A 24,129-nucleotide genomic window follows, 5' to 3' on the forward strand; every position below is an offset into this window, starting at 1 on the left:
ATGATAAAAATGAGATGACATCACTAGCTTATGTAGCACCATGGTTTTGTTATGGAATAATGGATAAAAGAGACAAGGAAACTTTCGTGCATGGCAATTCCCTAGAGCAAATCCAAAGAAATCATGTACATCCATTTCGAGCAACTTTTCTTTTACCACAATACGATTTCTTTTGATAATCTCCATTGCTTCGGAATAATGCCATCTCATGCATTTTCCCTTAAAGAATTCTTGGGTGAATCACTTTAACTAGGCGAAAGGTAATGGCAAAGATAAGTAGCACATTTGCTTACTTGAGTGTATTGTCTCCGAATTTTTTCCAATCACATGAACAATGCATTATGCAAATCTAAATAGTTTCTTATTACAATCATTAAACAAACGTAAAGGAAAATGTCTATTGACTTACAATCACATCAACGCTCATTATCTTAATAAGCCTATAGAAAAAAAGAATAGTTTAAGAACTCGACAATGAATACAACTCAATAACCCAACAAATAGTGCAACCTTCCACTTACAGACTACCTTACCTTTGTTTTCCCTAAGTCTTTCTTGAGTAATAGAAAAATCATTTGCGATTTAAAGGACGTGATTAAATGTGCACATTCAATCATATTTGCTTGCAACAATAAAATAATGAAGATTATTTCCAATTGAGAGATCCAGTAGACCTATCAAGATTACTATTGTGATGCCTTCATATCATAGCTGTATTGGCTATTATAGCATCTCTTTTGCAAGCGTTAAGAGTTTCTAATGAAGTAAATCAAAAGGGAAATGGAGAGACCGGCTTTTGTTGGTGCCACTAGTTTCTAATGAAGTAAATCAAAAGGGAAATGGAGAGACCGGCTTTTGTTGGTGGTTTCTCATCCAATCTTGCGTTAGTTTGGCCATAACATGCCATCTAATTAATTGGTAAACAAAGATTGTTCAATTCTAAGATTGAGAATGGGCTTTGTTTAGTAATTGTTCTAGCTATACTAAGGGTCTACTCGAGGGATGTTATCGAGATGATTGTAGTTATTGTTGCACATTACCTCTGGCAACATCTTCCTTGCTTTTGCAAATACGTTGCTTATGAGCAATGTGCCTCTTTTGATTAAGCCACAAGCCTTCTAATATCGGTTGTTTCTTGGATTAACCACCCTAAATTTGTTTCTTGTTTTTGAAGTTTTGAGACGTTACTTGTCATGGATATGAATGGTTGTCATGGATGTGGATGATATTTTCTCTTAGTGAAGATATAAGAGTATTACATTTTATAGTTTATTATGTTACTAATTGTCATGAATGTGGATGACAGTTTCTTAGTGAAGAAAGATATACGCGTACTATATTTTCTTGTTTAAAATGTTACAATTAATACTAGAATAATATGCTGTCAAAGTTTATTCCTTGTGAAGTGGTATGTGAGTGGAAACTTTGAGAAAAAAAATCATGGAATTGAGAACTTCTCTCGTAGAATAATACTATGCTATTCACCTAATCAAGATCTATGCGCCTAGTAATTTCATTAATTGTAAATTATACATTGCATCACCCTTTATTTTTTTTTCCAAATACATGCATTTGTACTCCGTTAGAAATTTAATGATGCTTAAGAGGGAGGCATGTAGCATACAAAGTTTAAAGTGCATTGTAGATCAAAGTTCAAAGGGTAATAAACTTCCCAACTCTGGCACCATGTGCCCATCACTCAATCAACAATGTGCACACACTCAATCAACAATGTGCACACGGCTCCTCGCACCTTGTTGAAATCTATAAATAATCAAATAATCTGTGCGCACCCTCAATCGCTTTCTACGAATCATATATTGCTCAACATTCCAATCCAATAAAAGCTCGTTATCCTAAATTATTGAGCTCAAGGTATGAACATTTTCTAATACTCCTAGACGCCAATAAGGGTCAAGCCTTAAGATTATACATGTATACTCTCACCTTGCTAGTTGATTTGCATTTCTTCATTCCTGAACGTGTCCATTTAAATTTGTATGTTTTGACTTTTGAAGCAAGCACTAGTGGTCATGCCACTCTATTGAGTGGCAAAAACCCACTCTACCATCCCTGTAAAGGCTTACATAACCATGCTAACTAGCATTTTCTCTGATATAGGATTTACCCAGTCCAAAAATAAATAACTTAACCAGGCATTTAAAATGCGTCAACAGACTGCAAAAAAATCAAAAACTGCAATCAACAAGAAATCCTACTCACAAGAATTTGGAGGCATTGCTCCACCTCTGTTGAAAAGGTCAAGTTAACATCAACCAAGCCTACTGTTAGAAAACCCAAGCCTACTGTAGAAAACTGAAAGGAAAGAAACTACTATCCTAACCTGTTCCAGAACTGACAGAAAAACATCTTTTTGACCCTGGTTCATATCCCCAATAATTGTGCTACACAACTCGAAAGCCTTCGCAGTTTATAAACAGGAAAGTAATAAATGAAAGAAAATAATAGCTCCAATTCTTTTCTGCATGAGATCAAATTTAATCTTCTGAAAGACAAAGCCGGCTGTACACTACAGAAAATGGATAAATTTTGCAATAAGAAAGGAAAGCTTAGAGGAAGATCTAAGGAGCACAAAGCCTATATCATCTGATCACAAGAAAGCATCTTTCTCCAGTAGCTTCAATACTTCTGCTTGGTTGTTAAGCTTTGCAACATCAATAGGAGTCTTGCCATCCAAGTTTTGTAAAGTTCTGCAAAAGTCAATTATAAAGTTAAAAATCAAAGTCACCACTGCAATCATCTATGACATATAAAGATAACTCTAGTAACATAACTGGATGCAATGGAGAAAACTCAGACACCCCACTTCCTTCCTCAGCATAGTCAGTCAGAGCAACATGTCATTCCTTCCTCAAGCCAGCCTCTTCCATTTTGCAAGGACATGAAGGTAAGCCAGAGACATTTTGTAAAGAAGTGAAGGCTGATAGTTCTTAGGCCGTCAGTGGAAGTACATGAACAATTTCCTTTTGAAGGAAGTTGCAATAGCTGAACATGAGTATTTCAAGCTTATTAATTTAAGGAACCAGGATCAGAATTTCGATTAAGAAGCTCTGTAAGTCAGCTTTTCATCTTTTAAATTATTCTTAGAACTTCTGCTCTCCTGTCCTTGAAATGGTCTCTCTCACTGCAAAAAACCTGATGCTGTTTCCCAGTCCAAGGTGATTGTGGTTATGGGCACGTCTTATGGCATGCATGATGCACACCATCAAATTCAGGCAGCTGACAGGAAAATTGAAGAACCCTTTTAAGGATAGCGATAAGAAGAGTACACAACAATGGCAAAACTATGGCCAACTTATATGAGACTATTTGCAGAGACAAGTAAAGGAGGTACAGGCAAAAAAAAACCCATAAAACACAGCAATCATAAGGCAGAGACAGCTAGTTTGTGTACGGAAGCTCTTTCCTCGAGCACCCACCAGAGAATGGAGTTTTAGAGAGGTAAGCTGAGGGCCTGGGGAATAACGTAAATCCTGCATGCCTCAGGCCAACAAGGTCCTGGGTGTTTTGTGCCTATACACACAGCCGGCACTCAAAACAAAAAATTAAAAGACCGAGGCATGTTATTTGATTTTAGTGTGATAACAGAATAACCCTCTCGGGGTTCCAAGAATACTTTCCATTCCAAGCATGAATTCTCAACCCCTTCCTACTCAGCAACGAGGCTGTACTCAAGATGTGCCATCTGGCTAGCAACCACTGGCTGCATGTGACCCATCTCCTAAAGAAACCAAAAACATTCAGCCCTCTGCATCTGGCATAAGAGAAGCCACCCAAACACGGTCCCTACACTGCCCGAATGGCACAGGTCCATCTCTGGTAGCACCTCCTGGCACCACCTCCTTCAATCACATTCCCGCCTTCGAACTCAAGCAACCCAGCCTCTATGATCTTCCAATTGTCCCCCTCATAATGAGTGAACAACCTGGAGTCTTCCAGGCACCATGCTCTGAGGGTCTGTTTCAACCCGTCCTTCCTTTGGCAAGGTCTACAACAAAAGTACATCTCCAGATAACCTGGACTGCGGACTTTAAACGCACCTGGCTGAACCTGAGTCACCCTCTTTCTCGCAAGGGCACAATCCTCCAGTCCAAGAAGTCAATTCCCAAGAGCTTCTGAATCAAGGTCGTCCTTTTGCAAGGTCCCTGCCTTCAAGCTCCCACACCTGTGAGCCTCCTACTTGGGCTCTAATACCATGTTAGAAATGACCCAACAGAGGGTACGCACAGCGGAAGACTGATAGAATAGCCCAAGAGCTCACACAGTGTGGTGTGGGGTGTGGAATCACAAACTTCTTAACTTATGTGCATAAAATAGATGTGCAAACTCATCAATAGACAATGAACCAGCCAGATAGAGGAACCACCAAAATAATATATTTCCGTCCAAAGCTATGGACACGATACAAAAGAGAGAGATCCATAGTCCCACCAATGGTGTGGTCCTCTCATTCTTACCACAAGGTACTTGTCCTATCTGCTGGCTATTGTTAGAAATTACCCAACAGAGGGTACACACAACGGAAGACTGATAGTAATACCCACGAGCTCACACAATGTGGTGTGGGGTGTGGAATCACAAACTTCTTCAACTTATGTGCATAGAATAGATGTGCAGACTCATCAATAGACAATGAACCAACCAGATAGAGAAACCACCAAAATAATATATTTCCGTCCAAAGCTATGGACACAATACAAAAGAGATAGATCCAGAGTCCCACCAATGGTGTGGTCCTCTGATCTTACCACAAGGTACTTCTCCTATATGCTGGCTATCTCTAGACTCGAGCCCGAACTTGATCTCTACACCTTGCTGCCCTGGATGTCAGCCTAGGTGTGCAGCCCTAACTCAGCTTGTCTGCAGCTCTTCAGCCTCCTATACACCTCCTAGATGTAGGCCCTATAGGTGTGCAGCTCTTCAGCCTCCTATACACGTCCTAGATATTGGCCCTATAGGTACTGATCTGCTGCTCCAGTCTGTTGAGGCTCTGTTGCTCCAGATGATATGATGATCACAACACCTTGCTACCCTAGAAGACAGCCAAGGTCCAGCCTCTAGGGAGCTAGTCTGCAGCTCACCTTCCACTCTCCTTCACCCCCAGTGTGAGGCCCAAGGGAGTGGCTTCTGGCTGCTCCTGTCTGCTCCTGCTATGGCTGAATGTTGGATGTGAAATGAGGCCCAGGGTCTCTCCTTCTATAGGGCTCAAGGCCCCCTTGAACCAACCGACCAGCCAGCCCTAATTGGGCCGACTGGCTGGTCTGTAGCAGCCCTAACCAACCGACCAGTTGGTTGGCTGGTTGGCTGCCTATCCAACCCTATTTAGGGCCCTTTGCTGGCCCTTTGTTCCATGCAGGGCTCAGCCCCTTTGGACTGCCTACCCAGCCACCTGCCAGCCCTGCTTGCAGGCCATAGACCTGCCCAATACCTGCTGCAACAGTGCGTCTCCATGCTGCTACTGTTCCGCCTCTGTTCAGCCCTTGTCTGGACCCTGGCGCACCTTGCACACCTTCCGTACATTGCCCTGCAGCAGCCCGTACTGATCCGTGCAGTGGCTGTCCCCACCTCCCTCGCATTTCAGCCTCTAGTCTTCAGCGTGGTGAAGCTCCTAGCCCGTCTAGAAATCCCTGCAAGACAGCCATCAGTTCAACAGTCCCTAAGGGCTATCCACGAGGGTGTCCACCCAACACCATAGCCACCTCGGAGTAGAGGGTTTGGGGTTCCTGTTTCAGCAGCTGCTAGAAGAACCAGATACTGCAAGACCAGACTCCTTTTCAAATGCAATCCGCTTCCTACATTCAGAAATATCATGCCCAGATTTCCTGCAATAGTTACATCTCTTCTTCAAGTATAATCTCATCAATGTTGGCCAATTGCTCTTTCAAATCCTTCACATTAGTGAGATAGGCCTCCATGTTACCACCCTCTTCAAGCTTCAATTCCATCGATTGCTTGTGAAGATAGGCAACTCTCGTCTCATTCCGCACCTGATACAAAGATGCAAGCTAATCCCATGCTTGCTTAGCCGTCTTGCAAGACCGGATGTGAGGATAATAACCTGTTTCACTGAAAGAGCAATCAAAGCATGTGCTTTGGCATCACGACTATCCCACTGAATCTGCTCCTATGTAGGAGGCAAAGTACCTGTAACAATAGCTTCAAACCATCACCTAAAGTAGAACCAAAGGCCGTAGGTGCAGCACCAGAAGCGGCATTACGTGTAGGCCTGGCCTCAGAACCTGAAACAATATGCCATATATATGTGACCTTCAATGCACTAGAGTGCAGAAACCATGCCCAAACACCAAGATGGGCAAAGAGAGTTGCCCCAAAATGCTATAGCAGGCACCAAACTGCTCCAGAAGCTGGCACACTTCACGAGGCAGCACCAAACTGCTCCGAACTGAAGGGAAAAGCAGAAAAACAGCTTCAAATAACCGATGCGCAGTTCCAAGCAGACCGTACTGTCTTCAAAACCTGCTGCAAGTTCCGTACACAGGCCATACAGCATTCAATGCACATGTCCCCAGTCCGTACTGCAATCAAAGACCCTGACAACAGTCCATACAGTCTGCAAATGTGTGTTGCTGCAGTCCACGGACGTCATCAGTGCCCAACAGTGGGTGTAGACCATAGTATAAAAATATGCTCTCACACATACAAATCCACACACCCACACATACTTGAGCATCCATTTATACAAAGGTCATGATCAATCATCAAAGGTAGCAGGTAGTAGATACTAGAAAAGTGAAAGAAGCATGTAGGCTGTACATTAAAGGCAAGCTGGAAAACATCATATAACAAACTGAAAAGGCTGCCAGCCTGTAGGCTGCATCATCATCAGCATCAGCGCCATCCTCCTCATCATCATCCTCACCCTCATCCTCATCACTGTCAATCTCATCTCCCTCGCCATGGGACTACAAAATACGGAGCTGCTTGAAGCTGCAACAACATTCATCCTTCCTGTAATAAGAAGGGCAGGTAATGCTGGAATCTCCTTTTCTCCCTCTGTAGTCTCACCGAGCAGTCTCTCATCATCCTTCTCCTTGTTGATCATTTCCAAGGTCACTTCTATCTTCTCAAATCCCCTTTCCTTGATTTCGGAGATCAGACGCAAAATAGTATGGATGTATACTAATTGTTCTGTATTCTTTGGAAGCAACCTATTCCTTCTTTTGGTATCTATAAGAGAGAACGTGCTCCAGTTCCTCTCACAAGGAGAAGCACACGTCCCCTGCAAGAGCACTTGAATAGCCAACTGCTGCAAATTTGGAGTGTGAGCCCCAAATGTCTCCCATCACTTCACCCCTTAGTACATCCTCTTATCATCCTTCGCAATTGCCCGAGTAAATGTGCCTAAACATGGACTTGTGACCATCAAACTCATCAAATAAGATGCCCTACCTCTCAATATCATACTTCGTGTACCGCTCAATAACATCCATCCACCCATCATACACCTCCTTATCACCATCTAGATTTTTCTCTCTCCAAATAGGATAGAAACAAAAGCTGTTGCATGTAAAGGAGAGTGCATCATATCCCACCTATTAACACACTAGGCTCTGACATCAGTCAACTTGGAGGAGTCTATGCCATCTATAGTCTATATTTTCTCCACCATTCGATCAGTGAGCTCATATACAAGTTCCATGGTAGCCCCTTCCCTATCAGCCAAACGAAGGATCTTCTAAATAGGTGCACATATCTTCACTATGACTCTTGCTTCCTGCCAGAATGAGGCACCCAATACAATGGAAGTTCGAGCTTTCACAGTGCGTGACACTCTCTTCCTACAATACTCATCACTCACAACAGTAAAACGCAATCACTTGTAGACTCTGTCATCCAACAAGTTTGCTAACACAATAAACATGTAAGCAAACCGAGTCTGTGCAGGTTTCACTAATTCCTTCATGCAGAAAGTTCTATATAATGCTAACACGGTGAGCTTCCGAGTAACAGACGTCACAATCATGTTGGCATGTGCTAACATGGCTTCACCCAAGCAAGCTGCCCAATGTCCTCAAACAAGAGATCAAGGCCATGAGATGTGCATCTAGTATAGAAAATATAAGGCCACTCCTCTAGCTATTCTCATGCTCGCACGCAGTTAGATGCATTATCCATGCAAACCTGCACCACATTATCTGGCCCAACATCAAAAATGGCATCTTTTAATATTCCAAAAAAATCTCTTAATTTATATTGCCCCCTAGTATCCACAGACTTCAAGAATATTGAGTCAAAATGCATGAGACCATGATATTAATCATAGGCCTATGCCGGGTGTCAGACCAACCATCACACACTACGCTGCATCCATACTTTTTTCATTTCTCTCGAAACAGCAGCAACTCCTGATCTATGCATACCACGTCATTGTTCAGCTCCGAAGTGCGCAAGGCTTTATAAGATGGAGGCTTAAAGGTAGGCTCAACTTGGCCAATCGCATCGACCATTTTCAAAAAATATGGACTCCTCACCTTCCAATAAAAAATGTCCTCTGCAAAGAAAAAGCGCCGAAGCGCAATGTAGCCACCCTTCCGTGCCTCGGACTCCCACGCCTTGACCAAGGCTCCCTTTGACACCTTTTGTTCTTCTCTTTTGATTCATGTACAGATGCACTTGCACTTGCAACACCACTCTCCCAGGCATCTCCCAAATCAGCCACATCTACATCAAGCTCTTCTGCAAATTTATTTTTACATGCCTTAGCTTGCAACCTTATGCAAGTGTCTTTCACCTTTTCAGGGGGGAAAGGAGCAAGGGTCAACCCCAAGGCCTATCAGCTCAAGAAAGTGTTGCTCTTATGCGGGTAGGTCCTCCATTTCATTTGTGAGAGCGGTACTTGCATTTACAAGTGGATTGTCTGTGTCACGGGGGCGTGAAATTCTAAGTACTTTAATGTACTACAAGACCGTGACAACTTTGGTTTTAAAGTCCAAGCGTGGGCTTAATAATGTGTAATTAAACGCAGCATGGTGCCTAGCACATAAGCGTAATTAATCCCTAGGCCCAAAGACATTCCAAGGAATTAAAAGAGTGGTTGTTTAAAAATGATGATGTGGCATTTTTAATGGGTCCCCTAGAGGGCCATGTACCTTCAGTGGCCCTCCTAGAGTTCCAAGTGGCTCTAGTCCCTTCTACATGCTCCTTTGCCATTCCTGGACCTTCCTGGGCCTTCTAAACTTCACGTGTGGTTTTCTCTCTCATCTTCTCCCTTTGTTGAGATTTTGGACTGGATTTTCAGCCTCCTTCAACAGAATTCCGTTTTTCTTCAGAACTCCTCACCCGTTTGGATTCCTCGACTTTCGTTTGGCCCGATGGCTTCCCCTCTACCTCCCCTTCGTAGTGATACGTTTTTCCCTCCGTGCGTTTGGTAGAATGGGCAGAGCTGAGCACTTCTTTTGCTGGTCGAATTTGCAAAAGTAGCTTTTTTTGGACCTTTTTGCTTCTACCGCCTCCAGGGCCTCTCCTCTTGCAAAGCTATAGCTTTCTGTTGAATTTCGAGTGATCCCGCGCCCTGGTTGACTGGTTTTTCTTAGTTTTGGAGGACTTTCCGGCAATGAAACTTCTCCAAAACCTTCTCAATGCATTCTTCTCTGAAGCACGCTTCTTTTGAGCCGAAGAACTCCCATTTCTTCGCGACAGAAGTGCTTCTTTTCGCATTTTTCAATGGAATTCTTGCTGGTCAGCTCTTGTATATGCTCTTTCTTCATGCCTTTGCACTCCTCTTTGGCTGAGAATGCAATTGGGCATTGGCTACTATGTCCTCTTGGCGATTGAGGACTTGGTTCGAGTTTTCAGGGCTTGGTGAGATGTGATTTTACTGCTGCAATTTCTTTTTGCCATAAGCTACTGGTTGGCCTCGTGTGCCACCTCTTTCTTGGCTCACAGGTGCCCAGGCAGTGCTACATGAGTCATTCTTTGGTTGGGTACTTTGCTGATTTTATTTTGAAGCTTTGAAAAGCTTTGTGAATGCCATCTCGAAACCACTCAAAGAGAGTGCAGCTGGGGTGCAGTGTGATTGCATCTGGACAGCCAATGGAATTGCACTCAGAAAAGAGAATGCCTTTGGATTGAGCCTATGGGTTAAGTGCACTTATGTGATGGTGTTCTATGCTTGAAAGCCTTGCGAAGGCTTAGTGAATTGGGGCTGCGTGCTCAGTTGCAGGGAAGGTCTCCCAGATGCAACTTGTAATCATTTCACTGTGAAATATAAAGAAATACCGAAAGCGGCGCCACTGTGTTTTGGGGCCAATCGGGTGCACTTGTCTATGTTTGTTGAGCAGGGGCATTCTAGCCTCCATCCCTTTTTTCAGTGATTTTGTTTGTGAACAAATGGGTGAATGCCAAATGGTGATCATGCAATGGTTAATGGTTGTGATGTATGCTTTGTGAGCTGTAAATAAGTGCTGAAGTGATTGAAGGTTTAGTTCCACTGCCCTCTGAGTGATTAGAGGCCGGTTTCAGTCCGTTTCCCAAAGGTACTTCATTCCATTTGTGGGGACAGTACTTGCATTTACAAGTGAATTGCCCCTTTCCCAAAGGCTTTAGTGTCTCCACAAATTCCCATTCTTCTTCATTATTTCTTCCCATCTAAGAGAGAGAGAGAGAGAGAGAGAGATCTGAAATTGGACTGAGAAGAATACTTCAAGACTCAAGATTCAAGTTTCAACTTTCAACAGACATGGGAGAGATAAGAGGGAGTAACCTCGGTTCTCCTTCAAATTTCAATCGATTCCTCAGGTCACACGGTCCGACATCACGACTCACAGAACTAGTTGCTAAACTTTGAAGTCTCTCGAAGGCTCACTAGATGGTTGGCTGGCTGGATGGATGGATGGATGTAGGGCTGGCTGGCTAAAGCCTGAATTTTGAAGGTGTACGGTCACCCGTGTACGGTGTACAAAGCCACGGGCCACGACAGTGCAGCGCAAATGCGTACGGACAGAGACGATCAAAAAGCAAGAAATGTAAGGAGGACTCACTATTTTGCCTTTTTTTGGAAAAAAACGTGTACGAAATACCGTGTGCGTACGGTACGAAATCCGTACAGTACGAACGATCGAACTCCTAGTACAACACACCAAAACACAATCTTTGGCTATGATTTCTCCAACAAGATGTAGTTACTCATCCACATGTTATTGCTCTTCGAGATGCTAGTGTTTCTACTCATTTTGTTGTTGTTGATATGCCCACGAATGTTTACACAAATATGCCCACAAACATTGTTGTGGATATGGCCACAGATGTTGTATAGCAGCACAACACATGAGTTTAGATGTCTAGGAGCGGAGTTTAATAGCTCATAAGCCTCATATGGCTAAGTCTAGTAGTTACAAGGTGAGCACCATCTATGTGTGTTCATGTTATGTGATTACTCAAAAGCAAGCACAGGTGGCTTTTAGGTCCCAAAACAAACCTGACCCTCGCGTTATAAAAGCTTATTATAAAACTGTTCAGCCAATGCAAGAGGTCAGACTTATTGTGCCAGCATGTGAATTCTGCCTTTAAGGAAATAAAACAACTCATTTGGCCTAGCTTGATTGTCCCGGCCTCCTATCTTTTTGACTTGTTAAATATCCCCTTTGGCTTCTCTTTTATGAGAAAGTGTTTCTACCTTTTCACCTTTGTACCTTTGTGTGTGTGGGTGGGTGGGTGTGTGGGTGTGGGTGTGTGTGGGTTGGTTTTCACTAAAAAATGTGTGTGTGGGGGGCGGGGGGGGGTCAAGGTCGGGGTCGGGGTGGGAGTGGGAGTGGGGGTGTGGGGATGGGGATGGGGATGGGGGTGGGGAGGGGGGGGGTGTGTGTGAGTGTGAAATGTTTGGCTCCCACGGAAACAATGTCTCATCTCTTTTGGCACTCTTCTCATACACGTGATTTCTTAGCATTATTGGGTCAAACTTTATGCGCCAGATTTCCAGGCCTTTTTTTTGGCAAGTACTTCTGGCTGTTTGGGTTCCCCCTCGACATCAATTTGTTTTTTTCTTTATTTGGGTTCGATATTGGGCACTTTGGACTCTGTGGAAGGATAGAAATCACAGAGTTTTTGGTGACCCGAATTTCTCAGCTTACTCTTTCTTCAAGCACTCTTTGCAACAATCGTTTTATGATTGTTTGCAAACAGGGTCTTTAGATCAGGATGTATATTTGTCATATATTGACATCTTTGCTTGATGTATTTTGAGCATATCCTGCTTTGGGATGCTCATCTTGTAATATAAAGGCAACAATATTTTCACCCAAAAAAAAAAGTTGTGAGTGTGAGTGTGAGTGTGAGTGTGTGTGAGGAGTGAGTGAGTGAGAGAGAGAGAGAGAGAGAGAGAGAGAGAGAGAGAGAGAGAGAACATTTATGTAAAGAAAAAATAGCTTCTAAGGTCACGATACTTTATATATTATGTTCTACAATTAAATTCCCTTCTCCATATAGGCAACTGGCGTCCAACAAGATAAATGAAACTTCCGAACGCACCAAACTGACAGAAAACGAGTCAATTTGTAACTACCAGAAGAAAAAGTTATCACTACCCTTTGACTTCCTAAAGATCTTTCAAGCAGTGGTACACATGGTTTAACTTCCTGTTGCAAAATTAAGTCGAACTGTTAAGCATATTAACATACTAGCAAGACATTCAGGGATAAACACTTACACAGCAGCTCCATTTTTCAACAAAAGCTCGACGCACTCCTGTCTTCCATATCCCGATGCATAATGAAGGGCCGTATTGTTATTCTTGTCCAGAGCATCAACAGCTACTCCGGCTTCTAAAAGCGCCTCTGCGCACTTGACCTACAAGGAAGATTCCAACCTTTTCCTTCAAAACAAGCCTAATCTTACCAGGAAAAAAAGGTGTCTCCCTCTTGCTAAATACAGCAAGCACATAAACATGAAGACTGGATTGCAAGAGAGAACGTTTCAATAATATGCATTATGAAGCATAACACAATGATAACAGCAATGTGTAAAAAATGCAACCTTTATATATATATATATATATGTATATATATATATATATGTATATATATATATATATGTATATATATATATATATGTATATGTATATATATATGTATATATATATATATATATATATATGTATATATATATATATATATATGTATATATATGTATATATATATATAACTCTCTGTAAGACTAGCATATATCCAATTTTTGTTGATCTAAAGTCCAACCTTGATCACTCAAATCAAAATTCTTTAACAAAGAAAGCCATATTTGAATATCTCACGTTCACTTGATTAAACACCTCAAAATGTTGAAAGAAATTATAATTTACACTTATTCATTTGATGAACTCAACTTCTTGAACTCAAGCAAGCGGCATTGCTTGTCGCTTGTGGGGAATCTAGCCAATAAAATCTATTACATGCTTCAAGTCCTCTTAATTTCAGTGGCCATTATACAAAAAGAGACAAGAACTAGAAACTATCATCTCCCACAGGAATTCAATCTTCTGTCCAATAGCAAGAAAAATTAGTCCAATTCTAACAGAGAAATTGGAACCATGTGCACCCAACTTTGAATCTTTCTTACTTGACACAATGAAAGCCAATGACAATATCGTCCATGAGATGGTATGTGAGAGGGAGAGATAGAGTAGGGAGTAGAGAGACACACTCACAGTAGTCACACACCAGTGGGTGGGGATAAAAGAATGAGTGGTACCTCCCCAAGTACACACAAGTATATATATATGGATAAGACTAGGGTCACTAAGTACCTAAGTACAATGTGTACTTAGTGTACTTAGTAGTACTAGATTAATACTGTTACAAGGGTGGCCAGTGCCTTTACCCCAACAACCTCCCACTTAAAGGCAGTGTGCCCATAAGAGAGAGTAAAAGAAAAAACAGCAATATACATCATTATGTACAGGACCAGTTGGTCTGCTTATCCAATACCCATAAGCCGTCTGCATTGTGCAAACCGCTCAGCAGCCAATCCTTTTGTCAACAGATCTGCTGGATTGTCATCAGTGTGAACTTTCACAAGCTGAAGTTGCTTGTTCTCAAGCACCTCCCTGATAAAATGATACTTCACGTCGATGTGCTTCGTCTTTGCATGAAAAACAGGATTTCGTGCCAACTGTATGGCACTCTGACTGTCACAATGCAACAATGGAGTATCACTAGAGTAGTCCAAATCTGCCACTAGCCGAGATAGCCATATAGCTTCCTTGCACGCCTCAGTGGCTGCAATATATTCAGCTTCTGTAGTAGACAAAGCAACGCATTGCTGCATTCTAGATACCCACGACACTGCACCTCCAGTGAAAGTGAAAACATAGCCGGTAGTAGACTTCCGGGTATCAGGGTGACCGGCATAATCAGAGTCTGTATAACCCTGCACTTTTGCATCTTGACTGCCGAAACATATACACAAGTCCTGTGTACCCTTTAGGTATCTCATGACACCTTTCACTGCATTCCAATGCTTCTTGCCAGGTTTAGCCATGTATCTGCTAACCACTCCCACTGCAAACGCAATATCGGGCCTGGTTGCAACCATAGCATACATGAGACTGCCACAAGCTGATGCATACGGAATTTTTGACATCTCAGCTCTCTCAGCATCTGTCTGAGGGCTGTCCAAAGCGCTGATTTTCACATAAGGAGGTAATGGAGTACCAATACTCTTCCCCCCCCTCCATGTGAAATCTCTGCAAGACCTTGCCAATGTATTCCTTCTGAGACAAGTATAGCAACCGCTTTTCCCTATCCCGAAGTATGCGCATACCCAATATATGGTTGGCATCACCAAGATCCTTCATATCAAAGGTCTGGTGCAATCTCTTTTTCAAGGCATTCATTTCCTTATGAGATTTTCCAGCAATTAACATGTCATCCACATACAAAATGAGGATAAGTAAACTGCCATCTGAAGCTTTCTTGGTATATAAGCAGTGATCAATGTCACTTCTCCTGTAACCCTGGGTTCGCATGAATGTATCAAACTTATGATACCATTCCCTGGGTGCCTGCTTTAGACCATAAAGACTTTTCTTCAGTCTGCATACAAGCTTCTCTTTGCCCTTCACTGTAAAACCCTCTGGCTGCTGCATAAAAATCTCCTCATGTAAATCACCATGAAGAAATGCTGTTTTGACATCCATTTGGATCAAATCCATATCTGCATGTGCAACCAATGCTAATACAGTTCTGAGTGTTGTCATCTTGACAACGGGAGAGAATATCTCCTCAAAGTCAACACCATATTCCTGCTTGAACCCTTTGGCAACCAGTCTGGCTTTATGCCTTGGCTTTTCACCAGGTGTGACTTTAAGTCTATAAACCCATTTGCATGGCAGTACCTTCTTACCAGGAGGCAAGGGTACCAATTCCCAAGTGCCATTCTTGTGAAGACTGTCCATTTCAGACTTCATAGCAAGATCCCATTGAACCTTGTCTACCCTCTGCCTAGCCTCTTTGTAGCATGAAGGCTCTCCACAATCAGTGAGCATCAAATAATCAATGCCTGGAACAAATCTTTCTGGCTGCCTCGTCTGTCTGGTTGACCTTCTAACCCAAAGACCATCATCTTGAGCTGGCTGTCCAGCCTGTTCATCACCCAGATAAGGTGGCTGTTCCATGATTCCTGGCTGCATTTGCATGTCAGGAAGATCACCTAACTGTGCCTCATCCATTGGGATGTTTTCTGCCATAACTGGCTGTCCATTAGGATCTGCTGCAGCATCATTTAATGGCTGATTATGCTGCTGGTTTGGCTGATTTACAGCCTGTCTGTGTTGCCCATGATGCCTGTCATCATCAATAGTTACTTTTAAAGGTTCCTGCTGTACAACAGGTTCCTTGAACATGATGGTTTCATCAAACACGACATCATTGCTGCGTATAAGTTTTCTGTTCTTGGGATCCCAAATCCTGTAGCCCATCTCACCTTTGTCACCGTAACCTAGGAATATGCATTTAAGAGACTTTGGATCCAGTTTAGTTCTGTCCTCCCTGCGTACATGCACATACGCGACACAACCAAAGACCCGTAGGTGTTTGTAAGACGGAGGCTTGCCCGTCCATGCTTGTTCAGGCACACCACCACATAGTCTCTTGTTTGGTGACCTGTTAATAAGGTGCACAGCTGTCTTTACAGCTTCAGCCCAAAATGTGTGGGGCAATGCAGCATGTGACAACATGGATCTGACTTTCTCTTGAATGGTTCTGAACATTTTTTCAGCTGTACCATTCTGTGGAGGATCATATGGTGCAGACAAAACCCTTTGGATACCCTTTGCCTCACAGAATTCTTGAAATTCTTTGGACAAGTACTCTCCACCATTGTCAGATCGTAAGGCTTTCAGTTTTTTGCCTGTCTCATTTTCAACCAGTGCAACAAACTTAGTGAAAGCCTTGAACGTATCACTCTTCTTTCTGAGAGTGTAAACCCACACTTTGCGGGTGGCGTCATCTATGAATGACAGTATGTACTTTGAACCTCCTAAAGAGAGTGTAGGCATCTCACACACATCTGTATGTACTAGCTCCAAGAGCTGTAATTTCTGATTTGACCTTCTCTTATGAGGTATTTGTACTTGACGACCGTAGAGACAAAATTCACATTTCTGCAAATCTGAATATTTTAGACTCGGCAAGTAACCAAAATGAGCCAATTGCTCCATTCCCTTAATACTCATATGGCCAAGCCGGCTATGCCACAATGAAATCTTTGGCAGCTCGGTGGCATTTACATCAGAATGCGGACAATGTCCAGCATGAAGTGAGTACAAAGTATCAACCTTAGGACCCCTGGCAATAGCCATTGCCCCTTTGCTGATTTTCCATTTCTGATTACCAAAGGTGGTAAGATAACCATCATCATCCAACAACCCTGTGGAAATCAAGTTCTTCTTCACCTCAGGAACATGCCTGACCCCTTTAAGCATTAACTGCTGGCCATTTTCAAGAACAAGTCTGACATCACCTATACCAATGATAGAACATGCATGGTTATCACCAAGAAAGACAACTCCCTTCTGCCCTCCTGCATATCTGACAAACAGATCTCTGTAGGATGTCACATGAAAGGAAGCACCTGAATCTATAATCCAGGAAAACATATTTGATCCATCACCAGCATGAAGTGTATGAGCCTCCAGTGAAGAGGTGAAACATATCTCATGTCCACTGTCACTGTCACTAACATAAGTAACATTCAGCTCTTCTTTTTCTTTGCCCTTAGACTTGCCTTGAGCCTTGCCTTCTTTGGCTTTCTGGTCATTCTTCTTTTGAAAACACTTTTTCTCAATATGTCCCTTCTTGCCACAATAGTTGCATACAAGATCACTCTTAGAGCGGGACTTGCTCCTCTCTCTTTCTTTGTCTTTACCACGTGTTTTGGACCTGCTGCGTGCATTCAAAGCATTTGACTTCCCAATAGCATTGTTCTTTCTGTTCATCTCTTCCTGTAGAAGAGCACTCTCCACATCTGCAAATACCAAAATGGTTTTTGAGTTGCTGGTAGAAGTCCTGAATGTGTCCCATGACTCAGGTAGAGAACATAGGATGAGTGTAGCTTTCAGCTCATCATCGAGCTTCAACCCCTGGTTGATCACCTGGCTGAATATGCTGTTAAACTCAATAATATGAGTGGACATAGCTGTCCCCTCCTTCATTTGAAGACCAACAAGCTTTTTTAGCCAGTAAGCTTTTCCCGTGGCACTTTTCTTGGCATAAGTATCCTCAAGACGTTGCCACATCTCCCACGCAGTAGGTTCATCCCTGATGCCTACAACCAGTGAATCAATAACTGTAAGCATAATGGTCGACCTGGCCAAGCCGTCCATCTTCTCCCACTGCTCATCAGTAATGTTGGAGGGCTTAACACCCTTCTCCTTTATAGGTTTGTACTGGTCCTTCTGCATCAACACATTGTAGCATTGTGTCCTCCATATGTCATAATTTTTAGCTCCTTCGAGCTTCTTTATCTGAAACAAGGACGACACATCGCTGCCGGAACTCATGGTAAAGAAAATAGAGTTTAACTCCCTGTAGTCGTGCAATTAAGCACTAGTTACTCCAAGAAAATTCCCCCGCAGCGGAAGTACGATCAGAAAATGAACTTGGTACTGTTTCAGTGGCATAAAACCGACTGAAAGTCTTTCTCCCACTTGCTGCAGAAACAGTACAGCAATCTGTTCCTGTCTTTTCTGCTGGCGAAAGTGCAGTACAGCTCCTTCAAAGTGCTCCAGAAAAAATCCCAGAACTGTTTTATGAAAAAGTATGTACTTTTTGAGCTTTTTGACAGTGAAATCTGGTCAAACTTGCTGGTTGACAGTCCCGGACTGTCAAAAAAACAGGGAATCTCAGATTGTGGATGAAGATCTCTGATTTTAGACCTCCATATGCTCCAGAAACTTCCCCCCCAACTGAATTCACAGTTTGGAAGTGAGATTGCTCAAAAGCCCTTTGACAGCATGAAGCAAATCAGAGATTTGACCCCAACTAAAACTGTAAGTCAAATTTGCACTTTCAAAGCATAGTAGTGCGTTACGAGATAGCCTGATGCATGTAGAGTGTTCCCACTTGACAGATTTCTGGTCAGGCTACAAAAGCCCCAAATTTGACTAAAGTCAAACTTGGTCAAAATCGACCAAATCTGTACCAAATGTGGATGTACTTGCAGCAACAAACTAAAGCATTTGTCCCAAGCATAATAGCATCAAAAGCCCCTTGAATTTGCTGCACATTCCGTGCATTAACACAGTAAATGGCATCAACTGCTACTGCTCACAAGGCATGTGCGGGTACACACTGACAAAAGCATAAAACCTCTGCCCAAGTGTCAAGCATACACACTTCTAGCACAGAAACTTTGGTAAGCTGCTCTGCAAATCCACAAGAACCTTCACAGCATAATCACCCTCTTCGGGCTGTCCCAGCATCAATTCCCAGACACAAAAGGCCTGTTGGTCGTCGTTCGCACGCTGTGACTTGCAGATGCGCCGCAGCTACGCCGCTCCAGCTACGTTGTCCAGCTACACAGTTCGCGCTCCCACCTTGCAGCAGCCCTTGGCTGCGTAGTGCAAAGTCGCGCACTGGCTACGCCACACGCGCTCTTTCTTGCAGCAGCCCTTGGCTGCGACGTGTAGCCACGTGTTGGCTGTCGCGATCCCGACTTGCAGCCACCGCACGCGCTCCCGCCTTGCAGCAGCCCTTGGCTGCGACGTGCAGCCACGCGTTGACTGAGCAGCCCACGATCCCGCCTACTGCGTGTCGCCGCTTCTGCAAGCGAAGAGGGCGAGGAAGCCGCTGCTGCTGGCGTCGCCTGTGAGCGACGCTGGCGGTCTGATTGGCTTCGTCTGCTGTTGGGTGACCAGGTGCCGCTAATATGCGGGCATCACCTGTGTGGTGCGCTGGCTTGCGTCGCCTGTGCTTGGCGACGTTAGTGACGCCTGGCGTTGCTGGCGTCGAATGCAGCAGCTTTGGCTGCTGCTAGCGCTGCTGCTTGAACTGTTGAGGCTGCTCCTCGAACTGTTGGGGCAAGGCACTTCCTGCTCCTTCAGCGCAGCAGCTTCCACCCTTGTTTTTGCCACGCCCAAACGCCGCAACCGTATCCCTTAATCCAGCTCCTCACGACCAAAGCGGAAAGGCTGGCTATGGCGATCCGTCCGTACGGCTGTACGGACGATGTACGGCCGTACGGACTTGTCCGTACGGTAGGGGTAGGCTAGGGAGAGAGGGAGTGGAAGCAAAGGGAGAGAGCCCGTTGGCTCTGATACCAGTTGAGATGGTATGTGAGAGGGAGAGATAGAGTAGGGAGTAGAGAGACACACTCACAGTAGTCACACACCAGTGGGTGGGGATAAAAGAATGAGTGGTACCTCCCCAAGTACACACAAGTATATATATATGGATAAGACTAGGGTCACTAAGTACCTAAGTACAATGTGTACTTAGTGTACTTAGTAGTACTAGATTAATACTGTTACAAGGGTGGCCAGTGCCTTTACCCCAACAGTCCACACTCAAAAAGCCTGCTGGAGAGCTTGACCCTTTTTAGGACGGTATGCAGTTGGGCACATTTTCTTTTAAAACCTCGTGGAGAGAGTGCTGAAATCATGGGCAGCTCTTGAGCAGACATAATTTACACATTAATGCACCAACAGCCTAAAATTGCACAAGACTCTGCATCATTGTGAGCCCTTGTCCAAGGAGAGTCAGGCACGAGCTACATAGTAAGTCTCTCAGCCTTAGGTCAAGTCAGAAGTCAAGTCCTTGTTCACTAGTACCCACTGGAAAACAATTGGTTAGTGTTTCCATCTTAGGGTTTTAGCTAGGTCTAGGTCTCAACCTAGGGTAGGAGCCCAGAAGGGCCCCCCCAAGGATTGGGGACAGGAGCAACCAAAGAAGAAGCCCCAAAAGGACCGCTTGAGGCAGCTCTTGTCACGATCTGTGACATATTCCTTTCTCTATTTCTAGACTTATGGATGGTTTGATGAATGGACACTTGTGGAAGGGTATGCCCTTTCGACGGGACACTTCCTATGAGGCACAACCCTTCACAAGAGACATTCTATTGAAGAGACATTTCTATTGTAATGTACCCTCTCATCAAGGGTCATACCCTTCACGGGGGGTACACACCTCTTATGCACATACCCTTTGGAGTACACACCTTTTCATGTGTGACTCTTCACTCTCTATATAAGAGAGGCCCAATTGTATGGATGACACACTACAGACACTCAAGCAATACAAATATTCCTTGTTCTCTGCTAATTCAGTCTCCTTTCTGTTTCTTAGCACATTTCTAAATATAGTAAATCTAGAATTTCTTACAATAATATCAAAGCAAAATTTGCTCCTGCCTGTAGGAAATGCCTCCCACCTTCTAGCGCCGATCTGATACATCTTTTCCGCTAGAAGGATATCCGTGCACATTGTGCATAGAAAAGATGGAGAGGATGAGCGTAAAAATTTTTGGCACCAACCCTGCCTAAAGTCATCTATGGCCTCTCCATCTCCCACGCATCACGAGTTGATGTTGAATGGACACGACAAAAATCGTGTCTTTTCAGGTGCTTGGGCTGTCCCAAAACCAAGGGACGCACCTTTTTCCACCATCGGACACACCTTTTGATAAAGAGTCTCGACTCCTCACCCAAGGGACACACCCCATCGTGGACAAAAGGACACACCTATTCATGTAGGGACACCCCTTTTAAAAACAGGGACACACCCCTTCATGAAAAGGTGCACCTATTCCAAGGGTCACACCCCTTCGAATAGGCACACCTTTTAGGCACCAAGCACTTATAAAAAGGGTACCTAGAGGGGTTAAAATGGAAACCCAGCCCCAAACCTTAGGTTTACCCTAGCTACCCAAGGGTTAAATAAACCCACCCTTTAATTTTTGGGCAACCACCCCATGTAGGCAGCCCAAACGAAAAAAAAACAAAAGGGACGTACCTTTTCAACGCCCTATAGATTTTTCATCAAATCAGGTTGGATTCGCTGCCAGCCCCTGCTTGTGCCGTCTCGCTGCCAGCCCTGCTTGCGCCATTTCGCTACCAGCCCTGCTTGCACCATTTCGCTGCCAGCCCCTGCTTGCGCCATCACGCTGCCAGCCCCTGCTTGTGCCATTTCGCTGCCAGCCCCTGCTTGTGCCATTTCGCTGCCAGCCCCCTCGCCATTTCGCTGCCAGCCCCCTCGCCATTTCGCTGCCAGCCCCCTCGCCATCTGCAGCCCCTAGTCTCGCTGGTTTTTCGGCCCTGTTTTCCTGTGATTTGGACCCCATCCTATACCTTCTGCGTGAGGCACCTCAGTTACATTACTTCCTTAGCACAGTCCAGGTTGTGTTCCACGAGACACGAAGATACCTAGAACCCGATATTCCTCAAGAGTTTGCTGTCCATCTTTGGAGAGAATTTTACCCCTCACCTTCGGCATCTCCAGGGTACTCTCCACCTCCTTCAGCTCCCACATATCCTCCTATACAGGTTGTACCTTCTCCAAGACAGTATTTACACTCTAAAGGCACTCCTTCTCCTGGATATCCTCCACTTCCGACAGCAGCTCCTTATCCCTTCTCAAATCCGGACTCTGCAACCTACTCCTGTCCTCTCACGAGCAGTAACACCACTTTTAGCATCACCAGTGTTACCTCAGACAGGACCTCCTTTACCAGATTTCCACGAGTGGTTCCATCCTGCCTCGACTGCTCCCTCCAACATGAGCAACCTCAGGGAGCAGCCCGAATCTTCTTCTAGGAATGGTACAAACTAGAGCGCAAGTTCACGCTTTTCTCACAGGGATCTCCGATATGTCGCAATGCTCGCGTGAAGCCTCTCCAGAGATCAAAGACTCAAGTCCAAAAAAGACCCCTGAAGTCAACATACAAGGCGAAACACTACTGCAACTTCAAATTTCCCAGCTTTAGACAGCATCTCCGACTTGGTCCAAAAAGTCCAACAACTCCAAGATTCTCGCAGTACCACACATACAGAGGATGACGTGACGCAACCAGACGACTATGCGGATTCATTCCCACCTGAGGTAAAAAACACTGAACTACGTGCCCTCTACCGTTTACTTCAAGCTTCCAAAACTAAAAGACTTGACATCAAACTTCCGGAAGCCTACACTGGTCGACGCAATCACCGAACAGTTGACCAATGGCTCGCAAAAATGCGCATGTATTTTGATACTGTTGACCTCACTGAAGGCAAAAAGATCGCCTTGGCAGCCTCCCTCCTCAAGGACACAGCTTTTCTATGGTGGCAAAAACGCTTAAAGGACGGCAAAAGTGTATTAACATGGGAACGTTTTGAACACGTGCTCCGTAAGCAGTTCATACCTGCCAATACGGACTTCCAAGCACGATCAAAACTACGGCAGTTGGAGCAAACAAGCTCCCTATCTTCCTACATCTCTCAGTTCACCACATTGGTGCTGGAGATTGATGGTTTAACTGAGGATGATCGCCTTCATGCTTTCATCTCAGGCCTAAATCTCTCGTTACGCATTGATGTCCTTGAAGCAAACATCACTACCACAGCTGGCGCTATTGCTTACGCAGAGCGCATTACAGATTTCCAAAACACAGGGAAGCAGAGTGCTAATCGCACACAGAACTCTCCTATGGCCAAAGGTGCTCGCCCTCAAGATAACACCAGGTTTCAAAAAAACTCCGGTAATCAAGGTCAGCGACAGTCTCAAGATCCCCAGAAGACTCAGAAATCATATGCTGGATTCCCACAGAAGCACTCCTCCAAGGATCGCGCCTCTTCTTCTTCACAAAGTCATTACCGACATCCCCAACATAAAGGTGCGGCCACTGACAAGAAGAACAACTCCAACACAAAAGGACTTTGTACCATCTATACAGGCGACCATAGATGGTTCGATTGTCCCAAGCGACCAAAGCTAAATTCCAATATGGAACCTAGCACTTCTCAAAGAGAAGATGCTACCCCAGCACAAGACAAGAAAGGCAAAGCTATTCGAATGGCAAATACCATCCACCTGAGCCTTGCCAGCAACCTCGAACCTCCCCTGGCCACTCAAGTACTTTGTGTTCAAGGATCGATTCGTGGAACAACGGTCACTATCCTCATCAACAGTGGCTGCTCTCATAACTTCCTAGCTAGTTCTATGGTCGACAAACTTTGGTTGACCACCAGTCCTAGTCTCATGGACTATCAGATTAAGCTTGCAAATGGAACTACCTTCTTGTGCAACACCAGGATCAAAAACTTATCTTTTCGCATCCCACATTATACGGACAAGTTGACCTTCGACATCATGCCTCTTTCTCGGTACGATGTCATACTCGGACAACAGTGGCTCTACGACTATGATCCATCAATCAGTTTTCGCAGCCATACTATCCAATTTGTCCACCAAGGAAAACTTATTAAGCTAACTGGTTCTAGGGACTCTCATTCAACCCCAATTGCCTCTGTCCTACAAGTAAAGAAGTGGGTTCGTAAACGTCAAGTAAAGACTTCACTTCTGTTGGTTACGGCAGTAGAGGAGACACCAACTAAGGATCCTCCTGAATACCTCAACCAAACCTTTTTTCCAGTCCTACCTGGATATTTTTCCACAGCATTGCCAA

At 44.2% G+C, this 24,129-nt stretch overlaps 1 protein-coding gene across 1 annotated transcript in view; it reads right to left on the reverse strand.

Annotated features, from left to right (window-relative positions):
* Nucleotides 1-2,355: 2,355 nt before the first annotated feature.
* Nucleotides 2,356-24,129, reverse strand: part of LOC147891764 (ankyrin repeat domain-containing protein 2B-like) — a 31,848-nt gene continuing 10,074 nt past the window's right edge. The window contains exons 7-8 of the mRNA XM_087388198.1: nt 12,686-12,825; nt 2,356-2,711 (exon numbers count right to left, since the gene is read on the reverse strand). Of these exons, the coding sequence (XP_087244324.1) occupies nt 2,612-2,711; nt 12,686-12,825 (240 nt within the window). The 3' untranslated portion in view covers nt 2,356-2,611. The remainder of the gene's footprint in view (nt 2,712-12,685; nt 12,826-24,129) is intronic.

The sequence above is a fragment of the Dipteris shenzhenensis genome, chromosome 17 (genome assembly GCF_047967505.1).
Source record: "Dipteris shenzhenensis isolate YYH24624 ecotype China chromosome 17, Dip_SZ_1.0, whole genome shotgun sequence".
NCBI lineage: Eukaryota > Viridiplantae > Streptophyta > Polypodiopsida > Gleicheniales > Dipteridaceae > Dipteris > Dipteris shenzhenensis.